Raw genomic sequence first — 11,251 nt, 5'->3', positions numbered from 1 at the left:
TAAATTGTATCGGCCCTGGTGCCCTTCCCTTGGACAACGGTGGCGTGGAGAGGGGAGACTTGCAGAATGGGCAACTGTCAGTCTTCCATACAACCTAGCCTGGAAACCTTCCAAGGCACAAATCCATGGTCTTATGAGACTAACGGATGCCTATATTTATATATAGTGATTGTATTTATAGATATAGTGATTGTATGTACATATAGTGATTGTATTTATAGATATAGTGATTGTATTTATGTATATAGTGATAGTATTTTTCCCGTTCTCATAGTTATAGGTGTGGGATGTGCTGTGTGTGACTGTTGGTTCTGTGTATTTCACATTGGCTCTTTGGTTCAGCTGTATTCATGTGTTTGGCTGAATGAAAATTAAACTTGAAACTGGAACTTGTCAGGATGGAGGTCTCAGATGTCCCGCATGGGGCAGGACTTCTCTCAGCTGATGTCAGTGCCGGTGCAGTGGACAACCCGGCCATTGTCTGTCAGTAGCCAGAGGTGCCCCAGGTCCCATGTCACGTGCCTGAAGAGCAGGTTCCCGATCTGGATGTTGGTCCAACCCTGGCCAGTTGGTCTTTCTGGGGTGATACCGCTCCTGAGAGAGAGAAATGCGGCGAGTAGTCAGGTGCTATATCAAACATCCCATCCATTCTGGCACCTACACCCCTCCCAGTCTCTGTAAAACCCTCCGGCCCCTACAGCCCTCCCATCTCTGTGACTCCCCCCTATACCCCTCCCAGTCTCTGTGATTCCACCCTATACCCCTCCCAGTCTCTGTAAAACCCTCCGGCCCCTACAACCCTCCCATCTCTGTAAAACCCTCTGGCACCTACACACCTCCCAGTCTCTGTAAAACCCTCCGGCCCCTACAGCCCTCCCATCTCTGTGACTCCCCCCAATACCCCTCCCAGTCTCTGTAAAACCCTCTGGCCTCAACACCCTCCCATCTCTGTGACTCCCCCCTACAACCCTCCCATCTCTGTGACTCCCCCCTATACCCCTCCCAGTCTCTGTGATTCCCCCCTATACCCCTCCCAGTCTCTGTGATTCCCCCCTATACCCCTCCCAGTCTCTGTAAAACCCTCCGGCCCCTACAACCCTCCCATCTCTGTAAAACCCTCTGGCACCTACACACCTCCCAGTCTCTGTAAAACCCTCCGGCCCCTACAGCCCTCCCATCTCTGTGACTCCCCCCAATACCCCTCCCAGTCTCTGTAAAACCCTCTGGCCTCAACACCCTCCCATCTCTGTGACTCCCCCCTACAACCCTCCCATCTCTGTGACTCCCCCCTATACCCCTCCCAGTCTCTGTGATTCCCCCCTATACCCCTCCCAGTCTCTGTGATTCCCCCCTATACCCCTCCCAGTCTCTGTAAAACCCTCCGGCCCCTACAACCCTCCCATCTCTGTAAAACCCTCTGGCACCTACACACCTCCCAGTCTCTGTAAAACCCTCCGGCCCCTACAGCCCTCCCATCTCTGTGACTCCCCCCTATACCCCTCCCAGTCTCTGTGATTCCCCCCTATACCCCTCCCAGTCTCTGTAAAACCCTCCGGCCCCTACAACCCTCCCATCTCTGTAAAACCCTCTGGCACCTACACACCTCCCAGTCTCTGTAAAACCCTCCGGCCCCTACAGCCCTCCCATCTCTGTGACTCCCCCCAATACCCCTCCCAGTCTCTGTAAAACCCTCTGGCCTCAACACCCTCCCATCTCTGTGACTCCCCCCTACAACCCTCCCATCTCTGTGACTCCCCCCTATACCCCTCCCAGTCTCTGTGATTCCCCCCTACACACCTCCCAGTCTCTGTAAAACCCTCCGGCCCCTACAGCCCTCCCAGTCTCTGTGACTCCCCCCTATACCCCTCCCAGTCTCTGTAAAACCCTCCGGCCCCTACAACCCGCCCATCTCTGTGACTCCCCCCATACCCCTCCCAGTCTCTGTAAAACCCTCTGGCCTCAACACCTTCCCATCTCTGTGATTCCCCCTACACACCTCCCAGTCTCTGTAAAACCCTCTGGCCCCTACAACCCTCCCAGTCTCTGTGATTCCCCCCTATACCCCTCCCAGTCTCTGTGATTCCCCCCTATACCCCTCCCAGTCTCTGTAAAACCCTCCGGCCCCTACAACCCTCCCATCTCTGTAAAACCCTCTGGCACCTACACACCTCCCAGTCTCTGTAAAACCCTCTGGCCCCTACAACCCTCCCAGTCTCTGTGATTCCCCCCTATACCCCTCCCAGTCTCTGTGATTCCCCCCTATACCCCTCCCAGTCTCTGTAAAACCCTCTGGCCTCAACACCCTCCCATCTCTGTGACTCCCCCCTACAACCCTCCCATCTCTGTGACTCCCCCCTATACCCCTCCCAGTCTCTGTGACTCCCCCCTATACCCCTCCCAGTCTCTGTAAAACCCTCCGGCCCCTACAACCCTCCCATCTCTGTGACTCCCCCCATACCCCTCCCAGTCTCTGTAAAACCCTCTGGCCTCAACACCTTCCCATCTCTGTGATTCCCCCTACACACCTCCCAGTCTCTGTAAAACCCTCTGGCCCCTACAACCCTCCCATCTCTGTGACTCCCCCCTATACCCCTCCCATCTCTGTGACTCCCCCCTATACCCCTCCCAGTCTCTGTAAAACCCTCTGGCCCCTACAACCTTCCCATCTCTGTAAAACCCCTACACACCTCCCAGTCTCTGTAAAACCCTCCGGCCCCTACAACCCTCCCATCTCTGTGACTCCCCCCAATACCCCTCCCAGTCTCTGTAAAACCCTCTGGCCTCAACACCTTCCCATCTCTGTGACTCCCCCCTACAACCCTCCCATCTCTGTGACTCCCCCCTACAACCCTCCCATCTCTGTGACTCCCCCCCTATACCCCTCCCAGTCTCTGTAAAACCCTCCGGCCCCTACAACCCTCCCATCTCTGTGACTCCCCCCATACCCCTCCCAGTCTCTGTAAAACCCCTCCGGCCCCTACAACCTTCCCATCTCTGTGACTCCCCCCTATACCCGTCCCAGTCTCTGTGATTCCCCCCTATACCCCTCCCAGTCTCTGTAAAACCCTCCGGCCCCTACAACCCTCCCATCTCTGTGACTCCCCCCCTATACCCCTCCCAGTCTCTGTAAAACCCTCCGGCCCCTACAACCCTCCCATCTCTGTGATTCCCCCTATACCCCTCCCAGTCTCTGTGACTCCCCCCTATACCCCTCCCAGTCTCTGTAAAACCCTCTGGCCCCTACAACCTTCCCATCTCTGTGATTCCCCCCTATACCCCTCCCAGTCTCTGTAAAACCCTCCGGCCCCTACAGCCCTCCCATCTCTGTGACTCCCCCCTACAACCCTCCCATCTCTGTGACTCCCCCCTATACCCCTCCCAGTCTCTGTAAAACCCTCTGGCCCCTACAATCCTCCCATCTCTGTGATTCCCCCCTATACCCCTCCCAGTCTCTGTAAAACCCTCTGGCCTCAACACCTTCCCATCTCTGTGACTCCCCCCTATACCCCTCCCAGTCTCTGTGACTCCCCCCTATACCCGTCCCAGTCTCTGTAAAACCCTCTGGCCCCTACACCTTCCCATCTCTGTGACTCCCCCTATACCCCTCCCAGTCTCTGTAAAACCCTCCGGCCTCTACAACCCTCCCATCTCTGTGACTCCCCACTATACCCGTCCCAGTCTCTGTAAAACCCTCTGGCCTCAACACCTTCCCATCTCTGTGACTCCCCCCCTACAACCCTCCCATCTCTGTGACTCCCCCCTACAACCCTCCCATCTCTGTGACTCCCCCCTATACCCCTCCCATCTCTGTAAAACCCTCCGGCCCCTACAGCCCTCCCATCTCTGTGACTCCCCCCTATACTGCTCCCAGTCTCTGTAAAACCCTCCGGCCCCTACAACCCTCCCATCTCTGTGACTCCCCCCATACCCCTCCCAGTCTCTGTAAAACCCTCCGGCCCCTATACCCCTCCCAGTCTCTGTGACTCCTCCCTATACTGCTCCCAGTCTCTGTAAAACCCTCTGGCCCCTACAACCCCTCCCATCTCTGTTATTCCCCCCTATACCCCTCCCAGTCTCTGTAAAACCCTCCGGCCCCTACAGCCCTCCCATCTCTGTGACTCCCCCCTATACCCCTCCCAGTCTCTGTAAAACCCTCCGGCCCCTACAGCCCTCCCATCTCTGTGACTCCCCCCTACAACCCTCCCATCTCTGTGACTCCCCCCATACCCCTCCCAGTCTCTTTTATAACCCTCTGGCCCCTACAACCCTCCCATCTCTTTGATTCCCCCCATACCCCTCCCAGTCTCTGTAAAACCCTCCGGCCCCTACAACCCTCCCATCTCTGTGACTCCCCCCATACCCCTCCCAGTCTCTGTAAAACCCTCTGGCCTCAACACCTTCCCATCTCTGTGACTCCCCCCTATACCCGTCCCAGTCTCTGTGACTCCCCCCTATACCCCTCCCAGTCTCTGTGACTCCCCCCTATACCCCTCCTAGTCTCTGTAAAACCCTCCGGCCCCTACAACACTCCCATCTCTGTGACTCCCCCCTATACCCGTCCCAGTCTCTGTGACTCCCCCCTATACCCCTCCCAGTCTCTGTAAAACCCTCCGGCCCCTACAACCCTCCCATCTCTGTGACTCCCCCCTATACCCCTCCCAGTCTCTGTAAAACCCTCTGGCCTCAACACCTTCCCATCTCTGTGACTCCCCCCTATACCCCTCCCAGTCTCTGTGATTCCCCCCTATACCCCTCCCAGTCTCTGTAAAACCCTCTGGCCTCAACACCTTCCCATCTCTGTGACTCCCCCCTATACCCGTCCCAGTCTCTGTAAAACCCTCTGGCCCCTACAACCCTCCCATCTCTGTGATTCCCCCCTATACCCTTCTCATCTCTGTAAAACCCTCTGGCCTCAACACCTTCCCATCTCTGTGATTCCCCCCTATACCCCTCCCAGTCTCTGTAAAACCCTCTGGCCCCTACAGCCCTCCCATCTCTGTGACTCCCCCCTATACCCCTCCCAGTCTCTGTGACTACCCCCTATACCCCTCCCAGTCTCTGTAAAACCCTCTGGCCCCTACAACCCTCCCATCTCTGTGATTCCCCCCTATACCCCTCCCAGTCTCTGTAAAACCCTCTGGCCCCTACAGCCCTCCCATCTCTGTGATTCCCCCCTATACCCGTCCCAGTCTCTGTAAAACCCTCTGGCTTCAACACCTTCCATCTCTGTGACTCCCCACTATACCCGTCCCAGTCTCTGTGATTCCCCCCTATACCCCTCCCAGTCTCTGTAAAACCCTCTGGCCCCTACAACCCTCCCATCTCTGTGATTCCCCCCTATACCCCTCCCAGTCTCTGTAAAACCCTCTGGCCTCAACACCTTCCCATCTCTGTGACTCCCCCCTATACCCGTCCCAGTCTCTGTGACTCCCCCCTATACTGCTCCCAGTCTCTGTAAAACCCTCTGGCCTCAACACCTTCCCATCTCTGTGACTCCCCCCTATACCCCTCCCAGTCTCTGTAAAACCCTCCGGCCCCTACAACCCTCCCATCTCTGTGATTCCCCCTATACCCGTCCCAGTCTCTGTAAAACCCTCTGGCCCCTACAACCCTCCCATCTCTGTGATTCCCCCCTATACCCTTCCCATCTCTGTAAAACCCTCTGGCCTCAACACCTTCCATCTCTGTGATTCCCCCCTATACCCCTCCCAGTCTCTGTAAAACCCTCTGGCCCCTACAGCCCTCCCATCTCTGTGACTACCCCCCTATACCCCTCCCAGTCTCTGTGACTCCCCCCCTATACCCCTCCCAGTCTCTGTAAAACCCTCTGGCCCCTACAACCCTCCCATCTCTGTGATTCCCCCCTATACCCCTCCCAGTCTCTGTAAAACCCTCTGGCCCCTACAGCCCTCCCATCTCTGTGATTCCCCCCTATACCCGTCCCAGTCTCTGTAAAACCCTCTGGCCTCAACACCTTCCCATCTCTGTGACTCCCCCCCTATACCCGTCCCAGTCTCTGTGATTCCCCCCTATACCCCTCCCACTCTCTGTAAAACCCTCTGGCCCCTACAACCCTCCCATCTCTGTGATTCCCCCCAATACCCCTCCCAGTCTCTGTAAAACCCTCTGGCCTCAACACCTTCCCATCTCTGTGACTCCCCCCTATACCCGTCCCAGTCTCTGTGACTCCCCCCTATACTGCTCCCAGTCTCTGTAAAACCCTCTGGCCTCAACACCTTCCCATCTCTGTGACTCCCCCCTATACCCGTCCCAGTCTCTGTGACTCCCCCCTATACCCGTCCCAGTCTCTGTGACTCCCCCCTATACTGCTCCCAGTCTCTGTAAAACCCTCTGGCCCCTACAACCCTCCCATCTCTGTGATTCCCCCCTATACCCCTCCCAGTCTCTGTAAAACCCTCTGGCCTCAACACCTTCCCATCTCTGTGACTCCCCCTATACCCGTCCCAGTCTCTGTGACTCCCCCCTATACTGCTCCCAGTCTCTGTAAAACCCTCTGGCCCCTACAGCCCTCCCATCTCTGTGACTCCCCCCTATACCCCTCCCAGTCTCTGTGACTCCCCCCTATACCCCTCCCAGTCTCTGTGACTCCCCCCTATACCCCTCCCAGTCTCTGTGATTCCCCCCTATACCCCTCCCAGTCTCTGTAAAACCCTCTGGCCCCTACAGCCCTCCCATCTCTGTGACTCCCCCCTATACCCCTCCCAGTCTCTGTGACTCCCCCCTATACCCCTTCCAGTCTCTGTGACTCCCCCCTATACCCCTCCCAGTCTCTGTGATTCCCCCCTATACCCCCTTCCCCAGTCTCTGTAAAGCCCTCTGGCCCCTACAGCCTCCCATCTCTGTGACTCCCCCCTATACCCGTCCCAGTCTCTGTAAAACCCTCTGGCCACAACACCTTCCCATCTCTGTGACTCCCCCCTATACCCCTCCCAGTCTCTGTGACTCCCCCCTATACTGCTCCCAGTCTCTGTAAAACCCTCCAGCCCCTACAACCCTCCCATCTCTGTGATTCCCCCCTATACCCGTCCCAGTCTCTGTGACTGCCCCCTATACTGCTCCCAGTCTCTGTAAAACCCTCCGGCCCCTACAACCCTCCCATCTCTGTGATTCCCCCCTATACCCCTCCCAGTCTCTGTAAAACCCTCTGGCCCCTACAACCCTCCCATCTCTGTGATACCCCCTATACCCCTCCCAGTCTCTGTAAAACCCTCTGGCCTCAACATCTTCCCATCTCTGTGACTCCCCCCTATACCCCTCCCAGTCTCTGTGACTCCCCCCTATACTGCTCCCAGTCTCTGTAAAACCCTCTGGCCCCTACAGCCCTCCCATCTCTGTGACTCCCCCCTATACCCCTCCCAGTCTCTGTGACTCCCCCCTATACCCCTCCCTGTCTCTGTAAAACCCTCTGGCCTCAACACCTTCCCATCTCTGTGACTCCCCCCTATACCCGTCCCAGTCTCTGTGACTCCCCCCTATACCCGTCCCAGTCTCTGTGACTCCCCCCTATACTGCTCCCAGTCTCTGTAAAACCCTCTGGCCCCTACAACCCTCCCATCTCTGTGATTCCCCCCTATACCCCTCCCAGTCTCTGTAAAACCCTCTGGCCTCAACACCTTCCCATCTCTGTGACTCCCCCCTATACCCGTCCCAGTCTCTGTGACTCCCCCCTATACTGCTCCCAGTCTCTGTAAAACCCTCTGGCCCCTACAGCCCTCCCATCTCTGTGACTCCCCCCTATACCCCTCCCAGTCTCTGTGACTCCCCCCTATACCCCTCCCAGTCTCTGTGACTCCCCCCTATACCCCTCCCAGTCTCTGTGATTCCCCCCTATACCCCTCCCAGTCTCTGTAAAACCCTCTGGCCCCTACAGCCCTCCCATCTCTGTGACTCCCCCCTATACCCCTCCCAGTCTCTGTGACTCCCCCCTATACCCCTTCCAGTCTCTGTGACTCCCCCCTATACCCCTCCCAGTCTCTGTAAAACCCTCTGGCCCCTACAGCCCTCCCATCTCTGTGACTCCCCCCTATACCCGTCCCAGTCTCTGTAAAACGCTCTGGCCTCAACACCTTCCCATCTCTGTGACTCCCCCCTATACCCCTCCCAGTCTCTGTGACTCCCCCCTATACTGCTCCCAGTCTCTGTAAAACCCTCCAGCCCCTACAACCCTCCCATCTCTGTGATTCCCCCCTATACCCGTCCCAGTCTCTGTGACTCCCCCCTATACTGCTCCCAGTCTCTGTAAAACCCTCCGGCCCCTACAACCCTCCCATCTCTGTGATTCCCCCCTATACCCCTCCCAGTCTCTGTAAAACCCTCTGGCCCCTACAACCCTCCCATCTCTGTGATACCCCCTATACCCCTCCCAGTCTCTGTAAAACCCTCTGGCCTCAACATCTTCCCATCTCTGTGACTCCCCCTATACCCCTCCCAGTCTCTGTGACTCCCCCCTATACTGCTCCCAGTCTCTGTAAAACCCTCTGGCCCCTACAGCCCTCCCATCTCTGTGACTCCCCCCTATACCCCTCCCAGTCTCTGTGACTCCCCCCTATACCCCTCCCTGTCTCTGTAAAACCCTCTGGCCTCAACACCTTCCCATCTCTGTGACTCCCCCCTATACCCCTCCCAGTCTCTGTAAAACGCTCTGGCCCCTACAACCCTCCCATCTCTGTGATTCCCCCCTTTACCCCTCCCAGTCTCTGTAAAACCCTCTGGCCTCAACACCTTCCCATCTCTGTGACTCCCCCCTATACCCCTCCCAGTCTCTGTGATTCCCCCCTATACCCCTCCCAGTCTCTGTAAAACCCTCTGGCCTCAACACCTTCCCATCTCTGTGACTCCCCCCTATACCCGTCCCAGTCTCTGTAAAACCCTCTGGCCCCTACAACCCTCCCATCTCTGTGATTCCCCCCTATACCCTTCCCATCTCTGTAAAACCCTCCGGCCTCAACACCTTCCCATCTCTGTGATTCCCCCCTATACCCCTCCCAGTCTCTGTAAAACCCTCTGGCCCCTACAGCCCTCCCATCTCTGTGACTCCCCCCTATACCCCTCCCAGTCTCTGTGACTCCCCCCTATACCCCTCCCAGTCTCTGTAAAACCCTCTGGCCCCTACAACCCTCCCATCTCTGTGATTCCCCCCTATACCCCTCCCAGTCTCTGTAAAACCCTCTGGCCCCTACAGCCCTCCCATCTCTGTGATTCCCCCCTATACCCGTCCCAGTCTCTGTAAAACCCTCCGGCCCCTACAGCCCTCCCATCTCTGTGACTCCCCCCTATACCCCTCCCAGTCTCTGTAAAACCCTCCGGCCCCTACAGCCCTCCCATCTCTGTGACTCCCCCCTACAACCCTCCCATCTCTGTGACTCCCCCCATACCCCTCCCAGTCTCTTTTATAACCCTCTGGCCCCTACAACCCTCCCATCTCTTTGATTCCCCCCATACCCCTCCCAGTCTCTGTAAAACCCTCCGGCCCCTACAACCCTCCCATCTCTGTGACTCCCCCCATACCCCTCCCAGTCTCTGTAAAACCCTCTGGCCTCAACACCTTCCCATCTCTGTGACTCCCCCCTATACCCGTCCCAGTCTCTGTGACTCCCCACTATACCCCTCCCAGTCTCTGTGACTCCCCCCTATACCCCTCCTAGTCTCTGTAAAACCCTCCGGCCCCTACAACCCTCCCATCTCTGTGACTCCCCCCTATACCCGTCCCAGTCTCTGTGACTCCCCCCTATACCCCTCCCAGTCTCTGTAAAACCCTCCGGCCCCTACAACCCTCCCATCTCTGTGACTCCCCCCTATACCCCTCCCAGTCTCTGTAAAACCCTCTGGCCTCAACACCTTCCCATCTCTGTGACTCCCCCCTATACCCCTCCCAGTCTCTGTGATTCCCCCCTATACCCCTCCCAGTCTCTGTAAAACCCTCTGGCCTCAACACCTTCCCATCTCTGTGACTCCCCCCTATACCCGTCCCAGTCTCTGTAAAACCCTCTGGCCCCTACAACCCTCCCATCTATGTGATTCCCCCCTATACCCTTCCCATCTCTGTAAAACCCTCTGGCCTCAACACCTTCCCATCTCTGTGATTCCCCCCTATACCCCTCCCAGTCTCTGTAAAACCCTCTGGCCCCTACAGCCCTCCCATCTCTGTGACTCCCCCCTATACCCCTCCCAGTCTCTGTGACTCCCCCCTATACCCCTCCCAGTCTCTGTAAAACCCTCTGGCCCCTACAACCCTCCCATCTCTGTGATTCCCCCCTATACCCCTCCCAGTCTCTGTAAAACCCTCTGGCCCCTACAGCCCTCCCATCTCTGTGATTCCCCCCTATACCCGTCCCAGTCTCTGTAAAACCCTCTGGCTTCAACACCTTCCCATCTCTGTGACTCCCCCCTATACCCGTCCCAGTCTCTGTGATTCCCCCCTATACCCCTCCCAGTCTCTGTAAAACCCTCTGGCCCCTACAACCCTCCCATCTCTGTGATTCCCCCCTATACCCCTCCCAGTCTCTGTAAAACCCTCTGGCCTCAACACCTTCCCATCTCTGTGACTCCCCCCTATACCCGTCCCAGTCTCTGTGACTCCCCCCTATACTGCTCCCAGTCTCTGTAAAACCCTCTGGCCTCAACACCTTCCCATCTCTGTGACTCCCCCCTATACCCCTCCCAGTCTCTGTAAAACCCTCCGGCCCCTACAACCCTCCCATCTCTGTGATTCCCCCTATACCCGTCCCAGTCTCTGTAAAACCCTCTGGCCCCTACAACCCTCCCATCTCTGTGATTCCCCCCTATACCCTTCCCATCTCTGTAAAACCCTCTGGCCTCAACACCTTCCCATCTCTGTGACTCCCCCCTACAACCCTCCCATCTCTGTGACTCCCCCCTATACCCCTCCCAGTCTCTGTGATTCCCCCCTATACCCCTCCCAGTCTCTGTGATTCCCCCCTATACCCCTCCCAGTCTCTGTAAAACCCTCCGGCCCCTACAACCCTCCCATCTCTGTAAAACCCTCTGGCACCTACACACCTCCCAGTCTCTGTAAAACCCTCCGGCCCCTACAGCCCTCCCATCTCTGTGACTCCCCCCAATACCCCTCCCAGTCTCTGTAAAACCCTCTGGCCTCAACACCCTCCCATCTCTGTGACTCCCCCCTACAACCCTCCCATCTCTGTGACTCCCCCCTATACCCCTCCCAGTCTCTGTGATTCCCCCCTATACCCCTCCCAGTCTCTGTGAT

General features: G+C 57.1%; 1 protein-coding gene across 1 annotated transcript in view; it reads right to left on the bottom strand.

Moving 5' to 3' along the window:
* Nucleotides 1-437: 437 nt before the first annotated feature.
* LOC140202044 (fish-egg lectin-like) overlaps nucleotides 438-11,251 on the bottom strand; it is a 45,162-nt gene continuing 34,348 nt past the window's right edge. Inside the window, exon 4 of the mRNA XM_072266902.1 lies at nucleotides 438-594. Within this exon, the coding sequence (XP_072123003.1) occupies nucleotides 438-594 (157 nt within the window). The remainder of the gene's footprint in view (nucleotides 595-11,251) is intronic.

The sequence above is a fragment of the Mobula birostris genome, chromosome 8, assembly GCF_030028105.1.
Source record: "Mobula birostris isolate sMobBir1 chromosome 8, sMobBir1.hap1, whole genome shotgun sequence".
NCBI lineage: Eukaryota > Metazoa > Chordata > Chondrichthyes > Myliobatiformes > Myliobatidae > Mobula > Mobula birostris.
The sequence above is the reverse complement of the archived record's forward strand: the minus strand, read 5'-3'. Positions and strand labels throughout refer to the sequence as shown.